Source organism: Sylvia atricapilla, chromosome Z (genome assembly GCF_009819655.1).
Source record: "Sylvia atricapilla isolate bSylAtr1 chromosome Z, bSylAtr1.pri, whole genome shotgun sequence".
In the NCBI taxonomy this organism is placed as follows: Eukaryota; Metazoa; Chordata; class Aves; order Passeriformes; family Sylviidae; genus Sylvia; species Sylvia atricapilla.
The window spans coordinates 86,830,056-86,854,393 of NC_089174.1; the positions used below are offsets into that span (position 1 = coordinate 86,830,056).

At 39.4% G+C, this 24,338-nt stretch overlaps 1 protein-coding gene across 6 annotated transcripts in view; it reads right to left on the reverse strand.

The window, feature by feature from the left end:
- Positions 1-269: 269 nt before the first annotated feature.
- SMAD2 (SMAD family member 2) overlaps positions 270-24,338 on the reverse strand; it is a 49,783-nt gene continuing 25,714 nt past the window's right edge. The window contains exons 3-12 of one of the 6 annotated variants that reach the window (XM_066339146.1): positions 16,852-16,941; positions 15,521-15,714; positions 14,909-15,043; positions 11,753-11,827; positions 10,768-10,827; positions 10,121-10,174; positions 8,854-9,066; positions 6,968-7,105; positions 6,678-6,822; positions 270-2,252 (exon numbers count right to left, since the gene is read on the reverse strand). In XM_066339146.1, coding sequence (XP_066195243.1) covers positions 2,129-2,252; positions 6,678-6,822; positions 6,968-7,105; positions 8,854-9,066; positions 10,121-10,174; positions 10,768-10,827; positions 11,753-11,827; positions 14,909-15,043; positions 15,521-15,714; positions 16,852-16,941 — 1,228 coding nt within the window. In that variant the 3' untranslated portion in view covers positions 270-2,128. The remainder of the gene's footprint in view (positions 2,253-6,677; positions 6,823-6,967; positions 7,106-8,853; positions 9,067-10,120; positions 10,175-10,767; positions 10,828-11,752; positions 11,828-14,908; positions 15,044-15,520; positions 15,715-16,851; positions 16,942-24,338) is intronic. The other 5 variants (XM_066339148.1, XM_066339147.1, XM_066339150.1 and 2 more) reach the window with 5 other exon arrangements.

The following is a 24,338-nucleotide window of genomic DNA, read 5'->3' on the forward strand; positions in this document are numbered from 1 at the left end:
AAAAACAACTGCTTTAATAAACTCCATCAGGAGTAGGAGTCTGTACCAACCACCGAACACACACAGATTCAGAACCTCCACAACAGCTGCATGGAAAGTGGTATTAAGATCTAAACTCTACCTTGCCACTCACCACATGCAGGACACTTGTACCATTTAACTGGGTGGATTAGTGTAACTCCTAACCTTCAGCAAAAAAAATATAGATAGCAATCAATTAAAAAAAAAAAAAAAAAAAAAAAACCAACAAAAAAAAAACCAAACAGCCATTGTGAGAATTAAAACTTTTATTAGTGTATTCACATATTAGGCAAATGCAACACGCATGAAGCTTATCTCTTAGGTTCACAAGTTCTACCAATACATTAGTCTACTGGTAAAACTAGCACAAACTGGTAACTGCTTTGCCAATTTTTAGAAGGTGTCTGGCCCATTTTCTCAAGGCTTGATTTTTGGTATTGCTTCTATGCCCTAGTCATTATGGCATAAAAATATCCATATCACTATCATCAATTCAGTCAAGTGATTAAAAGCTGTAACACTGGCCACATTTTTGTTCTCAAAGCTAAGTTATCACTAGCTGTACTTACAAAGTACAGAACTAGTGTAATTGATGAAACCATGGAAAAAAACAGACAAAGGCAATCCTGCTACTGCCACAATAACAAAAGAATGACAGACAGCTAGATCACAAGATTGTTAGTAAGATGTGTATTTTTCAAGTCAGAATAACCCTTCTATACAGTTTCCCAACCCATCCCCAACCCAGACTTATTTGTAGAATATATTTCAGAATATTTTTAATATGGTGCAGCTGTAGTGTCCAAGGGTTTACAATAACATGCACTGTCATGAAGAACCTGTAAGTCCTCCTTCGCTGGTCATACCTCAGCAACCACTATTCTAGAGGTTTTGCAGAAGCAACTACTTTTAATAACAAGGCCCATTATGACATAATGAATGCGTATGATCTGGTGTGTAAGTAAACTATAAAAGCGACTCAGATAAGAAATTTAAATTCTGTTACTGAAATATGTTAAAAAGCTGTATCTATTTAAAACCTAAACAAAAAGAGTCTAGCTTACCCCGGGAAATGATTTTTCAAGGTATACGGCTCCAAAAACTAAACCCTATTATTTTTAGTGACATATGAAAATGAAAAAAATACAGATAAGGGTTAAGACTTATTCAATGAAAAAAATACAGATGTAAGGGGTAAGCCAATAACCTTGTGCACTTAATCTAATATCCAAAGCCATGGTAAATTCTCAGTCCATGAGAAAAACCACTCGTTTCATTTGATCCAAGGTACAAAAAAAGTCCCGAATTACACCACTGCCAGCAATACTGCTGGCAACAGATGCATTGACTCATACGGGTATCAGAAAGTAGACTGCTAGTGTGATGGACACTCAGAATTTATATTATGAATTCATTTTAGGCCCCATTAAGTATATAAAGTGTCTTGAGACTTCACAGATGAATCTCAAGACATTTCTTTCCCTTCCAATGGAGGGAATTTCTCTTTAAGAACGCAGCAAAAAATTTATCTTTTCTATAAGGAAAGCCTTTTTGTGTTTAGGACAACTTGCAAACCTGCTTATATTAAAAAAAATATAAAAGAATAAGGAAGCAAAGTCTTGGAATTTTATGAGATATCTGCCCCAATCAAAAAACCAAAATGACTATTTATGGGAGCTAAAATGTAGAACAGCACAATACTGTGATATTTGAGATCATGTTACATTATATATACTTAGCTATTCATGTTATTGATAACCATTAGGACACTCAATTATATACCCAATAAAAAACACCATTAAAGAGTCTTTAGAACTGTCCCTTCTTTCTGAAGAAGGCTTTTCTATACACTAAATTTTCATCTAGTATCAGAGTATAGGAAACAGAATCCACAAGGTGCTTTAACTGATGAGACCTCAAGTGCTGTTTTTTTCTTTTTTCTTTTGTTTTTCTTTTTCTTTTTTTTTTTTTTTTTTCTTTTTAAAAAACCTTTTTTAGATAGTAAACAGTTCATGGGGACCACACACAAATACTACGACAGACGAGCTGTTATATTAAGTCTGTTGACTGGACTCGATTTTTAGCCCACTGGTGACAGAGGAGGGTTTTAGGACATGCTGGAGCAGCGTACTGAAGGGGAGCCCATCTGAGTCAATACTTTGTCCAGCCACTGTAGAGGCCCGTTCAGGTGAAGCTCAATCCAGCAAGGAGTGCTTGTTACCGTCTGCCGCCTAGAAAACAAAGAATAAGGAAAAGTCACTGTACTGGGTTGGTGCCACCAGGTTTTGGTAGCAGGGGAGGATTCTGCAAGAAGCTTCCTCCCCGTGTTTGGCAGAGGTATCCTTTGGCAGCCCCAAAGATGAACGTGCTGCTGGTCAAGGCTGGGCCGGTTAGGAATGGTGGTGACTCTGGGATAACACACTTAAGAAAAAAAAAACGAGGTTGTTGCCCAGTTTTAACTGCCACAGAAGAGCAGAGGGAGAACATGTGAAAGGAACAACTCTGTAAGACACCAAGGGCAGTGGAGAAGCAGAGGCAGGAGCCGCTCCAGGTGCCAGAGCTGAGATTCCCCTGCAGTCCATGGAGGGCACCAGGAATGCATTGATGCACCTGCAGCCCCTGGAGGAGCCCATGCCAGAGCAGGGGAATGCCTGAGAGAGGCTGTGATCCCGTGGGAAGCCTGTGGAGAGGGGAGCCCATGCTGGAGCAGCCTGTCCTTGAAGGACTGCACCCCATGGAAGAGTGACACGCCCACGGGATGGACTCACACTGGAAACGTTCATGTAAAACTGTCTCGCATGCAGGGACCCCACACTGGAGTAGGGGAAGCATTCTAACTCCTCTTCCTAAGCAGAGACAGGAACCTGTGAAGAACTGACCATGGCATGCATTCCTACATCCCTTCACAGCTGGGGAGAAGGTAGAGCTGGCAAGGGGGGAGGGTGTTTTAGGTCTTATTTTACTTCTCATATATCTTGCTCTGGTTGGGTTAGCAGTAAATTCATTCAATAACCTTGAATCAAGCCTGTTTCTCCAACGATGGTATTTGGTGAGGGATCTCTCACAGTCCTTATCTCATGACTCTTTTGCTCTATTTTCTCTCCCCTGTGCAGCTGTGGACAGGAGTGAGAGAGCTGCTTTGGTGGCTGCCTGGAATCCAGCCAAGGTCAACCCACTACAGCCAGAAAGCAGCTTCAGTTGCCACAAAATTCTGCATCATATGATTAAATATGTTTCCATCCGTATCTAGTACATAGAGATATAAAAATCTGCAACCATTACCAAAACAGTTACTAAACTTTTTCCAGGAAAAAAAAAAAAATAAGGCCCTAGAACACCAAAGAACTTCACATATATAAGACACATCTATAATTACATGTTTGTCCATAATACATCAGGAATATTTCACCCTGGAGAATAACAACACAAGTGTTTCCTTCGAGTGCCATAACAAGAGCTTTACTTCTAAAAAGAAATTCAGAAGTGAAGGTTGTCCAACCGATGGAGTGTTCACACCACAAACAACTGTGTGCAGCTGTATCTCAACCTTCCAAGAGTCTGCATGCATAACTGGATTTGAATTTTGTAGACAACCACTGAGAACTATGGAATGGAAACCCTTGGCTCTGCACTGTCAGCGTGGCCAAACAGAACAATGCTATGGTGATCATAAGCTCTGGCTTTTTGGAGCAAATGACATGATAAATGTACAAGGAAATTGGCAGATGCTGTCAGAAAACTGTATCAAAATACTGTGTGTGGTTATACTGTGCTAACTGATGGTATCTCAAAGGAACACCAAACTTTATCTCTGATTTCCCGTAATCTTACACTTCTACATCTGTTTTGCACTGCAACATCCTCGTACAAACAACTGAAGTAGAAATTGTGTTTCCCTTGTCTTCTATACTAAACTACCTATAATATTTCACAACAGAAGCCCTTATTTAAATACCACATACCAAATTTCAGTAAAGCTGAAGGACTGACAACCATAAAATCTTCATTCTCTCTCCCATGTACCTTTGTTTCAGAGACCTGTTATTCAAACACCTTCCTTCTCATCTCCAAAGTAAAGAAATCAGTATTGGACAAAACAAACTCTGCCTGAGAAATCTTATTTCACTGTATCCACTCCAGGCATGGGAGTTTTCCCTAACTAGACTGGCAAGACTATGGTTGCTAAGCCAGTTTTTCTTAGTAACTCCAGCTATCCCAAGATTCAAAGGCAGCAGATTAGTCAGACATAAATCGAGCTCCTTCATTTTTACTACTGGCACTGCAGCCCTTTGCTTTAAGGAAATCTGTTTAAATAAACAGAGGAACAGAAAAGGCAGAAAGATTAAGACAGTGAAGACCGATTTCAAAGGTTTCACATTTTCTAGGAGAGGACAGCAGCTGGGGTTTGTGCTATTTCAGCACTCTACAAATCAGTTATCTTAGCCCTGAATGCCTATGCCAGAACAAAGTGATACAGCAACAGAAAAACACATCTAAACCACAGGAAATACAGATCCATTTACTCTTGAATCCTCTCCCAAAGAAGGAAGTTCATTATTCCACCACTGTCAACTCCCCTACAATGTGTTTCACAACACACTTCCTCAAAATTTTACAACTGGCTCTGTTAAACACTCCTCACTTTGCACCAGGCTGCTAAAAATTGATAAAATAGTGACAGTCACTGAGCAACCATCTTAAAGCTAAAAACTCAGCTTCTTCAACCCATAGATTTCCAATTCAAAGATCACTAATACCTCTGCTGCACTGTCTTTAGAAGATAATCCTGGACCTGGATAGCTCCTGTGCTAACATGAACATTTGACTGGTGATCTGAACTTCTACCAGCCCAAATTTGGGCCAACATGTAACAAAGCAAAAAGCCTTGTTAGGCATTTTGTCTACCAAGCCTATAAAACGTATCACCTTGCCATATCTGCACATTTATGCACATATGCCTAAAATGCAAGTAATGCTTTGCCTTTGCCTAAGCATGTTCTATGAGAATTCTTTTTTTTTTTTTTTTTTTTTCCCCCCCCCCACATAATAATGAAGCACGGATGTTTTAACAAGAGTGATGGGGTTTACAGTGTTTCCTGGTCCATTTTGACAAGTCAGACTACATTAATTTAAATTCAAGGCTGTGTTGTTGGGAGCCACCTCCTCTTGCTCTAATCCCAACTGCAGCACATTTACAGGCTTTGTGTATCAGTAATTTATTAGCATCGTCCTTAAGAGACGTGCAAAGAAATGAGTTCAGGATGAATCAGCAACCAGTTTTTGTGCTATTTTGGTAGCTTTTTCAATCCTATGGTCTACAAACAGTTTACAGACCAACCACCACCATTCTCCCCACTCAGAAGTAACTTTAGCAAAAGCCTCTCCAGGTTTAAACCAGGACTTACACTCTATTCATTTCAAGATGCCTCTATATAATCTGACTGATTAAGCCTTTCTTCTGCTCAGATTTGAATATTGTATTTAATTATGCCTAAGTGTATACATACTCCTTCAGAGCCAAATCCAATTGCTCTTTAAACCTGAGCCAGATTTTTTCTTGTGTACCTCTTCCTAACAAAGAGGTACCAATTTATTCCATTACTCAAATTTCTCATTTCATCTCATTAGACTATTACAAAATTGGCTTCATTTAGCTGAGAAACCTCCCCCACATACTGACACTACTATTTACATATATGTATTTAAAGAGCAGATAAAGGAATCAACCCAAGTGGAGCCTACACATTCAACTTCAGAAATTATATGGCTTTAAAAAAATCATTATGTATTGCATTAGGGTATTGACATTTCAGACCTCATTCTTTCAGTGGACAATTTCTAGAGAGGTTTAATAGCTTTGTTTAAAACCAAAGTTCTAGCTCTCCAAAATAATGAAATTTTAAAAACTGCTCAGTTAGAAGTCAATTCCTTTTCTTCTTCAATTTCCATGCTACATTAAAAACAGGCACTGTCCTCAACTACAGCTTTTCATTTGTGCTAATAGAGAACACAATTGGAATCTATTTAAAAGCAGATAGAATGCTATTTTTGAGTTTTCCACTCAAAGAACTGTTTTTAGAAGTTTTACTACATAAACACATCTTACTCCTGCAAAGCTTTTTCCACTGCAAGTTCCAAAATACTTGCCATCCCTTAGATGCATCCTCTCCAGCTATTTCATTCTGCAAGAGGCACTGCAAGTCTCTCTGTTGGGTACCACCAACCCCATGCTGCACCACAGCCTAAGGAACTCATGCTACATGCAGAACAGGACAGAGATCAGAATGACTGCAAGTCTAACAAACAGCAAATAATCTCACAGCACAAACTGTGAAACTTCAAGACAACGTTGCTGATTTCACGACAACATGTGAGCCAGCAGGACTGAGCAAGGGAACAGAACTTTCAAGACATTCCTTAGTCAACAGTTGGCTTCAATGCAACACTAAAATCGGTTTATGGACTTTGTAACTTAGCAGTTCCATAGCTGAGGGGGAGAAAAAAGGAAAATATGGGTTCAATTTGCACACAGCATATCCACAACAGCAGCAAGAAGTGTGAACGCATGGCTTTCAAGCCAGACAGAAACAGTATACCAGTGAAAGAACGAAAACTATTAACTCTGAATTCAAGAACAAAGAGTTTTCTTTTCTTACCTGTATTCGGCTCCCCATCCTTTAACAAAGCTCATTCTTATGGTACACATTCTAGTAAGCTGATAAACTGCTTCAAAGCCCTGATTCACAGATTGAGCCAGAAGAGCAGCAAATTCTTGGTTATTAAAGATCTTTAGATTGCATCCTGTAAAGAGTCAAAAAGATACAGTCAGAGAATACACTCGCGTTTGCTACACAGAAGCCTGAATCTATGAAGGGATTACAAAAAAGGAAAGCAAATTAAAATACCACTGGGCGTTTTCACATGAGCCCTTTGGTAGGCTACCAACCTGGGGGAATTTTGCAGACAGTTGCAGGATGCCAGCCATATCTCTGATTACAGTTGGGGCTCTGAACGAAGATCGCGCTGTCACTCAGGCACTCGGCAAAAACTTCTCCGCCAATGTAATACAGACGCACTCCCCTGCCTGGAGTAAAACCCAAAGGAACTCCAGTTATGGTATGACACAAGCAGACTAGGGAACAAGGGAGTTTATTTTTCAGAGAAGGCCAAGGTTGTTCTTTACAACAGAAACAGAAATCAATTATCTACAGGAACTCGCTGCTGTGCTGACAGCTGTAGCAGGAGCAGAACACAATTAAATTGCATTTTTCTCTCACAAATGCACAATATATGAAGGAAAAGCAGAATAATTTTTGGATAAAAAGTGAGAGAGCCTTTTCCAGTCATATAATGGCTTGAAACCAAATCCAACCTCAGAAGAAGTGTTCATAAAAACAGAATTAAAACTTGTGCCAATATTAAAGCATTGTATGTGAAGCAGCACAGGCCACTATGGTCAAAAGAGAAAAAATACAACAAGATCACCACTGCAACACTCTCTGCTTACATGCACCCACACTATTTCACAACCCACTGCATACCCCTGTACTGCTTTAACAAGAACAGTATGACTTCATTTAGCCCTGTTACAAAAGAAAAAAAAAATCTGTGAAAACCACTCAACTGTCCACCTTTAAAAATTGTTATTTTGTTCTGTCTCTGAGTGGAAAACAAATCCGCATGCATTATTTCTAGCAGAAAGTAAATAATGTGCAATTGATCTCCCAGAGAGAACTATTTATAATTAACAGATACTTTATAGGCCATAGTTTCCATTCACCTTTTTCATTACAACAATTTTTCAAACAAAATGTGAGCTCCTCTGTTCTGTTAAAGAGTAAGGGCTCATGAGGTTTTGCTCTTCCTCATCATTGATCATTTTGACCAGTCAGCACAGGCACAGCCTGGGTTTCTGCACATCTAAAGTTTTATTATACAAGCATTTGCATTTGGCATTTGGACTTGGCATAAAAGGGGTCGGTTCTACAGAAGAGGTTGAAATTTTACTGCGATTAAAAACAACAACCGAAAAAAATAAAATCTCGTAGATGTTGCTAATGAAAGTATCTGGGAAAAAAATAAAGAATGAAGGTAGTTTATTGAAGAACCCAAACTCAAGACAATGCACTGTGGAAAACAACATTCTTGACTAACCATTACAAAGAAAATCTTAATCATGTAAAAACAATGGGTTCTCAATAGCAGCTTTTCCCATTTCAGAAAAGAGTTCAGAATTTCATCCTATCACTGCCCATTCTGCACTACAGTAAACTAAGCAACGTGGGAACATTTTGTAATTAACGCTTAAATTTCAGTTACAAGCAATTCTGAACATAAATGCTGCACAGGGCAGAGTGGCCCATTGAGGAGCCTGGGAGCCTTGAATCTGCCCCCATGGGGATGCCTTGGTGTGCCATCATTTTCCAGAAGGCAACAAGAGCAATGTGAGCTACAGGAGTGCCACACAGCAGAGTGGCTTCCTCCTGTGCTGCCCTCAGTGTGACAGCTGTGTGACTGCAGCTGCCACCAGATATGGGGCTACTGACTGAGCTCCTCTGAGCCCCAGCCATCACTACATCTCTTCCCAATTCAAGCGGGCTTCAGCGGCAGAAGCTGCTACATTTCTCCCTAATTTCAGAAGCAGTGACTCTGTCTTTCCACTTCTGTTCTCAGCCAGAGAGACCAAACTCTCCTTGACACGCCCTGAGAGATACGGCTGATGGCTGGCTGCACAAGGGTGAAAGGAACCCAACACACATCCTTACTTGGGTCATTCCACAAAATTTAACCGACAAAATGAAATTAAACAGTTAAAAGATCAGAGATCTTTACCTATATGTCGCCTTGTCATTTCCACTGTAGCATTTCTGTTTACATTGGAAAGCAGACCTAGACAAAATCGCTCTGAATTTGATGGATCTGTAAAGCCATCTACAGTCAGGGAAGGCTGAGACGCATGGAAGGTTTCTCCCACTCTTTGATTCAATTCATAATATGCTATTGAACACCAAAACGCAGGCTCCGAGTAAGTAACTGGTTGCAAGTCTAAAAAAAAATTTTGAAAACCAAGCTTAACACAGATTTTGAGGCTGAAAGTAGATTGATCTACCCTGCTATTTGTCTCTCCCAGAAATGACAGCAGTAGTCTCCTCAAACTATATTTTGCTTGCTGTCCTTCTTACCTAATTCAGTAAACAGAATGGAATTCAATATTCCACACAAGAGAAGGAGGAGGGGAAGAAGGGGTGATCTAATCTGACCACAGCTCATTTAGTTCAGTACTTGCATTTTGCTCGGCAAAATGATTAAGCTAATGGTGCTCTGAGCACCAGACGCTGAGACATTCCTGTTGCCTCTTCTGTACCTTGCAAATGTTTTGGAAGCATTAAAGAAAAGATTAAACTATCAAACACCTAACAACAAAAAGGAGAAAAAAATAATATGAAAATCACATTCTCTTATATTACGCTGCCTCTTTAGATAAAGGTAGTTCTAAGCTACTTTATTGTCCCCTGCTAGAGTATCTTCCCTGTGTATCTTGGGGTTTTTCCTTCACCACTTCCCCTTTTTACCTACCCTAATTACTTACTCAGCGTTCTGCATTTTCCTGTCACATCCTGTCACCATTCCTTAAACAAACCCATGGCAATCTGATCTTCCTGAGGCACTTACACAGACACACAGCAATAGCACTGGATCAAAGCAGGTGGGCTACTAATGTGGGAGTAACAACTGGGAGCTGGTTACAGGTGAAATAGTACATGAGAAGAGCAGCAGAACACACAAGGGAGACAGCAAGTCTGGGCAGCATCATGGACAGGCAAACATCCTTTAAACTATTCATTTTATAAATGCTATTCCTGCACACACTGAGATACCACTTTCTCTTTGCTACAAGCTCAACAGGTACAGAAACAGAGTAATTGTTAAAAAGTGATTAATCCAGCCCCATTAAGTTTAACATCCGGAAACCAACCCAACAGTCACCTCTTAATACAGCTCTTAATTTCTTACAGTGTATTTTCACTTTTAAAGTAATTACATACATAATGAAGAGTCACTACAAATGGAGAAATAATTTTAAGTATTTCCAGCTTACCCAGGCTATGATTAACTGGAGAGAGAGTACTAGGAGACAGCTCTGCTGGAGATCCTGTTGAAACAAGACAGACAGGTTTCAGTGCAAATGATTTTTGTTATTTCAGACCAGTAAGCATAAACATTATCTAAATCAGGTTTACACTGAAGTTTTTCAGAGTAAGAAACCTCAGTTTTCTGGCATAACACATACTTACTCTGAATTAGGATTTCACTCAATTTTTTAGACTTCTGGGTACCCACCCCTCCTTGTAAAGACTCAGTTAACTGAGTTGTTGTATTTGGCAGAACTCTGCCACTTCGTGCACACTCTCAAAGTTAGTTATGCACTTCTCCAGTGAGAAGGTAGCTGCTTCCCAAATTCACTAAAAAAGCAGGTAAGAAAGAGTGGATGAGACAAGCAAAACATTGCCTCTCTGTTCTTAAAGGAAAAGGTTTATCTTGGAAAAGATCTTCCAGTATCTGAAGAGAGCCTTCAAGAAAGTTGGAAAGGGACTGTTTACAAGAGCAGGTAGTGTCAGGACAAGAGAGAAAGGCTTCAAACTGAAAGATGAGAGATTTAGATTAGATATTGGGAAAAAAATCTTTATGCTGAGGATGGTGAGGCCCTGGCACAGGTTTCCCAGAGAAGCTGTGGCTGCCCCATACCTTGAAGTGTCCAAGGGCAGGCTGGACAGGGCTGGGAGCAACCTGGGGTGGAAGGTGTCCCTGGTGGAAAGAGACGGTCTCTAAGGTCCCTTTTATCCCAAACCATTCTGTAATTTATGATTCTATGATCGCCAGAAAAGACCACGCTAGATTTCCTCACTTGAGGAATTAATTCTTTCTCAGAAGGGGGAATTTAACTACTCCGAGAAACATGAACTCTCTGACACAATTTGCACACAAGGTGGCAAAATACAGGAAGGCTTTCACAGAAACATTCCTACAGTGACTTGCTGATGTCAGGCTGTTTTAATTAAGGTATTTATTGTCACATAGTAGGAAAATATTGCAGTTCTTACAGAAACTGGTGCAGCTGATTCCAACTTACTGAAAATGGTTGCTAACATTAGCTAACCAAGCACACTCAAGTCTGCCAACACACAGCAGGAGGTTCTTACCCAGCACATTAACTGTGCTTTGTCGAAGGTCAACCACATTATCTAGAAACCCTTACAAACAAAGGCACAAATGCTGCTACTTCTGCCAAAGAGCCTTGCATACAAGAATTAATTCGAAACATGGCAGAAGTGGTATGTTTGTCGGAGTTTGAGACAGGTTCTCAGATTGTCTAACTTTTTTAGGCCAACAGACATTGTGCTTCAATGAACCTGTTTATCGGAGAAGGGCTGAAATCATTTAGCTATTAAAATCTATTTTAAGGGTTTCTTATGAAGTCTTAATTAGACTTGCATATTTCTGTTACAGAACAGATGTAATATACTTAATATGTCACAGAATGTTTTAAAAGCATTTCCCTAGCAAAAAAGATGTTTTGTTCATTAAAGACTGAAAGTGGTATTTTAGGCAGAAAACACCAGATTTTACAGAGGAAAACTGCCACCATCTTTTGGGCTGCATTCATGCTCCTGTGCAGAGGGATCACAGCTAGTAACACAAAGTCTTGAAAGTAATGAAAAATAAATGTTACCTGTATCCATGCTTTGGTTCAGCTGCTGGTCACTTGTTTCTCCATCTTCACTGATATATCCTGGAGGAGGTGTTTCTGTTAAAAAAAAAAATAAAAATCCACCAATTTGTAAAATGACTAGGGAAACTTCTGCAAGATTTAACTCCTGTGCATTTTGTCATGACATCTTCATGAGCTCTGTTACACCAGAACACTGAATCTGAATGTCATTTTGCTGTTCCTTTTTCCTTCAAGTAGGACTTCAAACACATTACCTGCCTTATTGGTATGTAAAATGTACCTTCTTTTGTATGTCAGTGAATTGCTAAAACATGTTATATAAATACCAGAATCCTTGTTTGTTCCATTTAAGACAAGATGCTGTCACTACAATGAGTAACAACTTTGCAATTGTGATCAACAGCTTTCATATTTAGTAGACTTACAAATGAAAAAAACCATCTGCTGATTTCCACAAAAAAATATTGTCAGCTGTCTTTATGCAGGATAACCATGAGGTCAGATACCCTCCCACACCTTACTGAAGCTGTTAGATTTAAAGGTTGTTTTTCAGTTCAGTCCTCAAATACGTATTTCTTCAATACACAACAGATGATTTGACTCATTTATAACTAGATTAACTTAGAACACTGCACAAGTTCTATTATTATTACAACTAATACTTCTAAGCTCCACTAAAACTATCATCTATTCTTTTAAGTAGCTTTCTTTAAAGACAGAATTTCACAGACCAAACTAAATTCAGTACCAACTTTGAAGCATTCTGATAACCAGAAACTGTCTAATTCCTCAGAAATATCTTCAAAACCCAGGAGAGAATGCACGTTCCTCTTCTGCATTCAAAATGTTCTTTATAATCCAGATAATGAGTTAACCAACTGTCTTTCAGGAAATAATTTTCTTTGAACTGGGCAAATGTCTTCTCCTACATATTATAGGCAAAACCTGTGTTATTTTAGTAAAAGTGTTTGAAGGTAACTATCTCTACAATCGCCTTAGAATTGTCTCTGAAACTTACAGAGGTTAAACACCTTTAATTACATTCTTACCAAACAGCAGAAATTAAAAGATAAAGCCTTTTTGCTTAAGAAATAAAATAAAATTATAACAAGCATCATGTCTGAGATGTACTGCAATATTGAGAGATCAGAAGGAAACTAGTTAGAGGAAACTAGATTAAGTCAGTTGATTAAATTAAAATGAACTGAGAGAATTTTATCTTTGATTCACTTTGTGTACTAAATATAGACATGACAAAATTCAAGTGAGAATTTGAAAGGACGACTAAGGCAAATCTTCACTAGTAAGAAATACGACAACAAAACTCATACCCGTTTTGAAGATTTTTACAGGATTCATTGTGATAAAGGGGACTCCACCCTTCTCCAAACCATTAGCTAGAGTTAAGCCCACAACTGTGGCAAAAGGTCAATACACATTTCCAATCCAACACACCACTGCTGTTTCCAGTGGGTAATCTAGGCTCTTTGGCACAGATTATTTTCCATGTCCAGGCTCTGCCCAAACAGAGAAGATTTACTCCACCTAGTACTATTAATAGTTTAGGGTCAGAAGTCGAGCACCACACAGCTGGAAATGAACACTCAGGTGGGGCACTGAAAATCCACAGCAGGCTTTGAGTGCTGCCAAAAGTGTGGTTGATGCAGCTCAGCCCATCCAGAACCTGAACTGGAACATGCAGCTCCCAAAGGCCACCCTGCACCTTCGTGACCACAGAACTCTCTTGCAGATCCAAGTGCTGAGGCAGGATTGGGGCACAAAGCCACCAGATGTGAGCCTGCCCTACTGCTGAAGAGAACAGTTCTCTGGAGAAGGCTGTCAAAGCACACAAGACTCATCAGCACTCAGCCAAGCATTCCAGATTAAGTCAGCAGGGCCAAATAAAGTAAGATACCACGATACATGAGCACAAGAGCAGGGTGTCCATCACAAAGAGGAGGAGGTGTGGTTACCTGCACAAACATTTGAAGATCATGTGAATTCCTACAATCACCTTGCGCAAACTTCCTGCAAATAACTACTTTAGCTCATTTCCATAGCACTGGATTTGCAGAAGGTGGCTTTACAGTAAGCTGTTTACAAATGTTACCAAAAGCCCTCAGTCTGAGTCAAAAAAGTATAAACAAGTTAAAAAAGCAACACAAATTTTTAGCGCCTTAAATTGCTCTATAAAGGTGTGGCCAAAATTAAACAGAAGGATCAAATTAATTGATTGTTTAATGCCATTTCAATTCTTGGAAATATTTAAAGAAAACAAAAGCAACATTCTGTTTAAGACCTGTAGGTACAATTTGTGCATTGCACATATTTCAGTTTTGGGGCAGTCATCTCATTCTTTCGGAGACTCCAGATGTGAATTTTCAGCTCATTTGTAACATGAATGCATTAAACATTTATGAGCAAACTTCAGCTTTATTTGGTTTTACACTCCAGGCCACTTCCTGAAGATACAGGAAACAGGAAGCTGAGGTAGGAAACAAAGGTCACTGATTTTATGTTTCAGTGAGGGGTAACAGGATTTTGGGTGCAGCAGAATAGCGATGTTGTTTATTTTGGGGTGGAAAAAGGGGCAAAGAGAGGGAGGAGAAATTCTTTAACAGTTCAATGTTGTCAGGTTGTTCTTTCATACTAGAAAGACAAAACACCATGCACACAATATTAACAAAAAGCTAAAGCTGACCACTGTTGATGTGAACTACAGATCACGACAATTTTTAAGTCACTGCTTTGCAACTTAAAAGTTTTCTCCACATATTAGGTAGGATGAGATTGAGCATCAGTTTATTACTCAATCTCCAACGCACAGCATTTGGCAAGCCCTGCATGTTTGTGAAAGAGGTTTAAAGCATAAGGTGAAGATCTACTTTGCACTTTATTAGCATTCTGAATCTCAAATAAGCTCCTGAAGCCAAGTAAGCTATTGTGAAATGACAGCAATATGGTTCCATGCAGGATCATGTTCTGCAAACAAAATTGTTTAGGTATTTCCACTGGAATTAATACATGAAATCAACTAAATCTAATTTAGTGGTGCATATTTCAATTAATTTGATCACTTACAAGGACGAAATTACCATCTTTGTTCCAGTGGCACAGCTTCAGAACATACTGTCTACAGTGGGAGTTAATAAATACCTGGTATGTAATTGCTCTGTGGTTCAATCCCAGCTGGAAAGTTAGTGTTCTCAGGAATGGAATGGGTATAGTCATCCAGAGGTGGCAGCTCTGTTAGGATCTCAGTGTGCCGTGGCACAAGCACAGGAGGCAAGACTGGAAAGGCAAAATTCAAAAATCACTGGTAATCAAAATACACCATTTTGTGAGCTAAAAGGAAAAAATAAACCTAAAATATCTAAGAGTTTCTTCAGAAGTTTTGAAATCTTCTGAAACTCACCACTTCTAATACTGTATTTGCACAGCTAGTTACTGGAAGAGATGGGACTCCAGAGGTGTCTTAAATAAGACTATTCCACATTAGCAAAGGTAAATCAACTTTTTTGTCTTACTCAGTCTAAATTGCACCTGGCCAGCTAGAAACTGCTAGCAGTCCTAGAAGTGTTAATAAACACATTTGTAAAGATTTTCCAGTAACTTTACTCTTAAAATCTTTCTGGGATATGATCTCAAAAAGAATCTTGTACTCCTACAAAGAGAGGACATCGCCTTTCTCCTACTTCTCATTAAAAACATTATACTGAACAAACACAAACAGAGGCTGCCACAGCAAGTCAGAAACAACCCTCCTACCTGGTGTCTCCACTCTCTGGTAGTGGTAAGGGTTTACACATACTTCATCCTTTTTAAGATTAAAAGCATATTCACAGTTTTCAATTGCCTTAAGTTCATGGTGGCTGTGGAGGTCTGGCCAGCGCCAGAGGCGGCAGTAAATGACGTGTGGCAATCCCTTGCGGTGAGACACCTGCAGACGGCCATCGAGAGATCTGCAGGGGAAAGATGTTGACAAGTATTTACACACTGTGTGCTGCCTCCACCACTCCAGCAACAGAGGACACGCAGGGGTAAGCTCACTCTCAGAACTCAGTGCGTTGGCTCTGCTAGTGACATTTATACTCTAGCTAAAAGGCTTCAAATGCAGTGGAAATGATTGTATCAAGCAATGTCGACTCATTTTTGAGCTGCTCAATTATTGCCAGTGAATTTAGCGTTCATTAAAAGCCACTTACATCCAAGTATTTAGAATGATTGCTTCATATCCTTTTTTTTTTTTAATACAGAAGACAGTTGTTAAAAATAGAATCACACACTTAATGGTCTCTTCCACTGCTAAAGGCACCTCAAGGCTTTGCTGTGGTATGGATGCTTTATGGTTTTAAGCATAAGAACTCCCACAGGACTGCAAATAAGCCTATAAGCAGTCAGCTGCCCAAGTGATCCACATGGCAGTATAACTGCAACGCAAAAAAACATGAATGCACATCTTGTAAAGGCTGCATAGTTTATCTTCTTCACTTCATCTGCCTTGCTACCAGCTGAAAATGTTTTGCTAGTTTTAAGACAGACTGCATATGCTTACACAAATGCAGATGTTTATGATTGTTATGGGATGGGAGACAAACCTCAATACACAAATCAAGTAATGTGACATGAAAAAATAAAGACCCTGTTTAGAATTTGCCCACCATTAACTACTGAAGAATTTGCAAACAATTCTTTAGTAGCTCGTATCTGAGCCAATTAGCAAGATTTAACTGAAAGCTTGTGGCATACAAAGCAGTTTAAACACTTTGTAAGATTAGGTCTAAAGAATTAAGTTTTCTAACTTTGTTAATATAAATACCAAATCACATTAGAGCTTGCATGTAACAAGTCTTCCCATTCTTTCAATAGCACTGGCATGAAAAAGGAATAACTGCACAATTAAGAGTTTCGTTGGTCAAAACATCAGCTGTGAACACACTGATTTCTACACTGGCAAGGAAATACTTCAAAATGCTGTACCATGAGAGGCCTAGGAAGCATTTTAGTCTATTTTATAGCTAAAGCATCCCATTATAGACCCTCCAAAGCCAATCCCTCCCACAAGATTTTTATTATGCGAGAGAGGGCAGAATATTCACCTGGTTTGTTCAGAGAAGCTGTAAAGGCCTGTTGTATCCCACTGATCTATCGTGTTTGGTGTACTCAGTCCCCAAATTTCAGAGCAAGTGCTGTGCATAAATTGAAAACAAAAACAAAAAATTGATATGAATATGGAACATGGTTATTCAAAACACCATGATGTCAAACATGGAAAAATGTACAGAATACTTCCTTTCACATAGAAGATAGAGCACTGTTAGACTGGCAATTAAACTGACATCTCATGCTATATTTTCTATATGAAGGAGGCTATCAAAATGGAACAAGTGATTCAAGGTAAATGATAAATGTTTTTAAAGGTGAACAAGTTCTCAGGTTTTAAGTAATTGATACAGTTGCAATGTTCCTTAAAACAGGCAAAACTTCCTCAGCCTAGTTCTTTGCAAAATTCAATTTTAAAGCATAATTTCTGGATTGGGTTGGGGATTTTTTTTGTTTTTGTTTGTTTCTAAATGTAAACTGCCCTAAGACTTGAAACAAACACCAGGTGTAAAGAAAACTGAACATCACAATCTTAAATTCAAGTACTATCACTTCAGCATTAATCTCATTTTCCATGCACACACTAATTTGCTATTTCTTAAAATAGAAATTCAAACTCTGAAGAAAAACACATTAAAGCTCATATATAACTGTTTTCTGTACTCTCCTTGATTAAACAGCTAAATATTCTTTCACACAGTATACTAAACAGGATGTTTAACACAGTTTTACAGTGTAGTACCTTAAGATTCAACTATCGCATAACAACTTTAATTGTTAAATCAAGCAGGACAAAGGAAAAACAACTAAACTTTACCAAGCTGGTTCGAGGAGCAGATCACAATGGGAAAAAGATAAAAGAACATTCAGTCACAGACACAAACTAAAGCAGAGAGAGATTGAAACAAAACAAGAAAACAGCACAGGATTGTAAACAGGCAACAGACTTTCAGAAGCATAAATGAAGCTCAGCTCTATAAAATACTTGCTCAGTGACCACTGAAAACAGACAGTTTATTTTGTGTAACACAGAACTAAACCCTGCACCTCAGAAATGAGGAGACTTGGGTTCACAAGCAACTTGAATCTCTGCTTCCTAATTATGCAGCCTGAAGCTTGGCCAGCTGCTACATTACCTTTAAAATTAACAGCCTCTGAAAAGTTGCAACATAAAGAATCCAAGGTTACCCAACTTCTGATTTGAAACGTAAGTACTGCGACTGAAATTTAATTGTTTAAATTAGCCGATACCCTCAAGTTTGCATTGAGAGCTTAAGAAAAGTGAGGTTGGTGTTTTTATTCCTTCTCATTACACAGGGAAAGTTCATTACTCTTACAAAACAAAAGAGCAGACAGCACATACTGGACTTGAAATCACTTTCAGAGTTGACAACCACCTCAACTCCACAGTGACATTTAATAAAGGCTAAGTGTTGGCAGCTGGTGAAAGCAGTGAATGGGTCTTGCTTCCTTCTTGCTTCTACCACCCACCTCATTTCTAATGCCATCCCAGTGAGAAGCAACCCAAATCAATAAACTGGCTATCTGACCAGAGAACAAACATAGCTGAAAATACATGTTTTGAGTTACTTTTCAGTCAGATCACTTCTATTCACTGTAGTTATATGAGCACCACAAAGAAGGAGGATGTAACTGTAGGTTTACAGGCAACAGCCTGCTCTTATCACAAATAAGTATGTTAAATAACATTAGGCCTTTTGATATATTACTGATTATAGCTACAAGTAAAATCTTGTACTAGATGACTCTGCCTAGTAGAGAGCAGCAAAGAGCCAGAGATGAAGGCCCATTCTCTGGCACAGATCCAGGTCTTCGGAAAAGCCAACCATCCTGAACAAGCTGCATCCATGCTGGACTCAAGCAGCATCACAGCTCTCCAGAAGGAGTGGGCAAAGAGGGATCCTGCCCACGGCTGCATCAGCAGGGCCTGCAGCCTCTCTTTGCCACATTCCTAAGATGTGGTCAGAACCACGGGCTGCCAGAAGCTTTTCAAGGATTGAAGTAGTTGCCCTGAAGACACACGGGAGGCCTGTGGGACATCAGGGAGCATCTCTGCACTGCCCTGAGTCCTTAAATATGCACCACCACTGCCGGTAACACAGCTCATCCTGTACAGGCAATTAGGAGAACAATCAGCAGACACAAAGCCTGCTGCATATTAATTGACACAGTGAGCTCTGACAGCTCACCACCTTTGAGCAATGGATCCTTCGTACAAAGCAGTGCTCCAAAGATTATGCTGTCACACAGATTACATGTTCCCATAAATTGTGGGCTGCATCACTGGTGTAAGCATGACGTGCCACACACTTGGTTCACAAGGCTTTTAATGCAGCACACGCAAAAGGAAAATTTCATAGCGCTTGACAAAACAAGATGAACAGGAACAGTACTTGATATTGCTAACCTCTTCTCTCTATAAATATTCAAAGCTGACAGCATATTCCATAACCTACAGAAAGACAAACAGTATCCTGAAGTGGACTGTGCGACAGAGCCACAGCTTGGAATGAAGCTCAAAACATCATGAAGGGAGGACAGGCCAGGAGGCACAGAAAAGTGGTCAGTCAGAGCAGCAAAACTGCTCCAAAGTCATCAGTTTACATGACATGCTATCTTCTGGGACACGTATCTGCTTAGAGCTGGGATCAGTATTAGTGTTTTACTGTTTCATCTACACCAGGACTATACTTAAACTCCAATAATGCACAATCAAACACAGAAGAAAGCCTGCAGGAAATCATTCCATACGATCAATGAAGTCAGCTCAACAAAGCTTTTACTGTTTGCTGGAAGAAAGGTCTAAAGAAATAAAGAGGTTTCTCTACTTCCTGCTGACATAAAAGATCCATTGCTTACAAGGTGCAAAACCATCCCCTCACCACGTTACCCAGGCAATAAATCAAGACTCTTAAAATTCAGAAACACGCACACCAGATGAAAACTAAATTCCTCACAACTCTAAAAACCATACTTCATACACAGTACTTCCATGAAAGGCCACAGTATGTTCATTCATACACAAGCCATCAACTGACAGAGGGCAAGCATGTCTACTCATCCCTAAAAGATGGTGCTGGAAAGGTGACTGAATCCTGAAAGATGTTTTAACCACCCCTAAAACCATCTGAAAGTAAGGCAGGAGGTAGAGATTTACAGTAGTGCAGAATTATTGCCTCACAATAAACGAGAATCACTCACTCCTAAATACAGCTTTCTGAGGCATCCAAAATCCTGTGTGATGCAAAGAGCCATTTCCGTGCCTTAGTCCATAAAAGTTTCAGGAGAATCAAGTACTAACATCTGTACTCATAAGTCAAGCCTTGTCTGGAAATATTCCCCAGCCCTGGAACATGACCACGTATGCTAGAAAGCAGCTAGGACATTCCCCAGCACCAGGCTGTGCCAATTACTGCTCTCCCACACAATTCCCAGGTTTGTGAGTCGCACTCACAGTGGACAATTCAGATGCAGCTCCCCTGCTCTGCTAGCTAAGGGCTGAAGAGAATGGACAAGGCAGTCCTGAGCCAGTTGGATGGTGCCTGGATTGTTCCCAGGCACGTTTAATTTATTAGGAGAGAGGCAGCCAAGACATATCACCATTTCACCTTCAGTAAGCACTCAAGCTGAAGCCTGGAAGCACACTTCAGGCTTTGTATCTTACCAAACAAGGGGGTTTGGTATTGAACTTGCTGTACACTGTATCATTGGTAAGCCATCATCGTTTTCAAAATATAATTTGGCTTCTGTGTCACTGTACCTAAATCTTTCCTGTACAGTGTTTAAATACACTCCAAAACACAAGTTTAAAACTAATGTACTTCCTTCTCTCCTGGACACTTTCAATCTAAAGAGTATTTTCAGTGCTGTTCTCAAAACAATTTGTTGACAGGAACAAGTCAACATTTGATCAACAATACAAAAGCTTTTAATCTTTTCAACAGCAGCTTCCAATAGCAAATCACCATTTTCTGTGGCCTTTGCCACTCAGTGCTTGAACAATAAATTGTTACTTTTGCAGAATCCACAAGTAAGTGAATTTATTCTGAGATACTTCAGGGATATAAAGCACCAATTTGGCTCTGTTTCCCAGGTGATGTGGAGGTCTAACAAGAGACAACTACTTCCTAGAGAAATAAGAAATGCTGAAAAAAATATTTTCAAGGAATAAGAATTTCTCTTGGAGACCCAGGCACTACTAGAGAAAAGCTCAAATCTAGCAGGCATGTGGTTAAGCTACTACACAGTAAACCTGGGACAACTGGGGTTTGGGACTCTTTAGGACTGACTAGAGGACTGATGTGGTAAAGAAAGGATCAGACAAGTTTATACATCGGAATCAAAGTTACTTCTGCCAGAACCTTTCCCGGAATGGAAAGGGTTTTAAGAGCTGGCGTTTCAACTTGACTTTTTATCTGCTTAGACGGAGCATCATCTCATATGATGTGCAATTCTGGCAAGAAGAATCTTTAATGTGGCTATCAGCATGCAACAGTACACAGTATGCCTTCACTTCTTCCATTTCATCATTTCCTTCAACAGGAAAATCTGAGTTCCAAAAAACCTGTACTCTGGGCAAGAAATTACCCACACAGCAATGAGCTGCAGCAAAGACTTCACGATTTTCAGACAAAATGCCAAAATTGACTGTCTTTATTCAGTAAGACAGAAAACACTGACATGCAGAAGAAAAATGTGGACACAGGAAAACCCCAACTATTGAAGATAATCTCTAAATATTGTATTGCCTCATCTACATGGCACAGATGATGTTCCCAGTCATTGCTCCACTTAGTGGAATAACAGTTAACTGTACGTCTACTACAAAAACCAGACTACCAACTCCTGATGCAAATACAGATAAATTATTCATCTGCCCATGACAAATGAACATGGACAAACAGTTTGTGCTACGCTCATGAGTAAACAATAAAATTGTTTTAATGTAGTGTATCTCCATCAGAGGAATAACATCCCTATCAAAATCCATAACAACAAGAAAAAAACCTACATGAATGATACAGTTTAAAGAAATACACTGTGATCTTCATGAGTCCAAAATACAAGTGGACCTCATATCAACTGGAACTCCCTGCCCAAAACCAAGTTCTTGTATTTGATGTGATCAGGTGGTAAAGGACACTGCAGGAGAACACTGCACGGGGCAAGATGACCTGTTACTGCACACCCTCATCTCAGTGAATACAGAAACACATTGGCATCTTGGCTTGCAGCAGCAGTAATTCCAAAGTAGAAACATCAGCAGTTGGAGATGTATATACACAGATCGATCCACAATCCCCTCACTCACGTCCAGATGCCAACTATTAAAGCCTACTGGTACTCAGCATAGGCTGCTTAATTAGGATCAGTTTCTCAACGCAGGTAAAAGCCAGATGTATTGATCTGCAGATCCAAGCAAGTATGTGCAAGTATTGTCCAGATATTCATGGCCACAGCATCAACAAGCTGTTGTCTACAGATAGCACTGCACATACTCCAAGATATCCCTGCACTTTCCTCAAGAGCATTTGCAAAGTAGGAGATACCAGGGATAAAGGTAATAAATCTTGTCAACAATACTCACATTTATAGAAATGTTCATTTGAGGCTGTAGGTGAAAAACCTGAAGCAAGCAGAGTTTTAATCAGTATCCTGTGTGCACCAAAACTATCACTCACAGTGCTTGGGCTGATCTAGGTATATTACAGGTTGTTGCTACTATGAATTCATTACCATTTTTTACTGAGAAACAGAATGAACAAATAACTATCCTAACACTATTTACAGTGTTGGCAATGCTGTGTGCTTAAGGTACTTTTCGTACTAAATGAAGTGCTTGCAACAAGTAAAACATCAGATGAATGCAGGCAGAACCACTTCAAAGATATTTACATATGAAGAACCAGAAACTCTATAAAGAAGTTGTTAAATACTGTCACAATTCATATACAACTGAAGTGAAACACTTTTTCTCCAAAGTCTTGCAAAGTGGAACAGCTCTAAAAGAGCTAAAAGGCACTGAATTCAGTCAGTAGCCTCCTCTTTACCCAAACTGGTAGCACTAGAAATACGACAAATAAAACCTGAAATGCAAATAGCACAGTGCTAGTCAAAGCCCACATTATACAGAAAACATTACAGGAATGGTCTTGGACATTTAATTTGCTTATTTGTGAAGTATTACACTGAGCCCCTAATATCCTTCCTGAATCTTTCACATCCTTCAGAATCTGCAGCCACTAACAAGTCTGCCAAGTTCATGTTCAAGACAATCTTCTCCATTTGCCTTTCTCCTGCATCTTATAATCATGAGCATTTCTCCCACTGAATCTAATTTGTCTGTCCCTACATCTTCTGAGGCATTTGTAGTGCTGGAGATATGGTTGAAATAAAAAATAAATTCAGTAATCAATGACAGTACTCATTTTATCTGTTTTAAAATGGGAGATGAGAATCAAAAAAAGTTTTCCAATTCTAGAATTCTCATGCAAAGTCTTCCCTACAGAAGTGACCCTGACACTGGTTTTCACCTTGTTTTTACTCAAATAATGAACAAGAAAAAATACAACAGATACAAAAATTATCAGATCTGCACTTGCATTAGAGAAGTTACTTATAAAAGCACACAGATATCTTTATACCAGCCTAACACTTACTAGGCTTACAACTTTGACTGTTATTTTGTCAAGCAGGCAGAAAAGAAGCAGAAAATTTGCTTCAAGAGCTACATCAAGCTATCCAAACTGGAGTTATAGCAGTAAGAAATGACCACTAGACTTATGGAACCCCATTTTCTCATAGCAAATGGGCAATGCCAGAGCTTTAGCACTGCTCATGGCTTACAAAGCCTCTGTAAAATTTACCTGAGAAAACAGGTTGAACTTGAGATCTGTACCTCATATACAAGATCTGTACCCTTGTTCTTAAAACAACAGATCTTGCTATGTAATGCCTTAGGTCCAAGAGAAATGTAGTGAGCAGGAAACCAAGGCAGGAACACCACAACACTGACTCAGCCTCCAGTTTATCACTGGGGTGGCTACACTGAAGCTGCATTCCTGTGAATTCGCTGCCCATTACACTCCACTGATTCTACCTCTGAGGAAAGGACCAGTGAATTGATGTATGGAAGAAGAGAATCCTTCCTCTCATACCAGTTACATTCTTCCTAATGCAACTGAGATTCAAGAACAGCTAAGGAGATACACCAAGACTCAGGAGTTAGATCAGAAATGGTCTCAAAGTCTCCAGTAACAGGGAAGACTGAATTGAAAGGCTTAGGTCTAACAGAGATTAAACTATGTCTGCAATTAAAGTTCACTGGCTTAAATACATACATGAATACTGCACTCAGCACAGTTCCTACCAAATCTGCCTGATCATGGTTTCCTTAATTCTGGGTTTGAAATGAAAATATGTGTAGCTGCTTTTATATTCTGATTTTATAATCCTTTCTGTA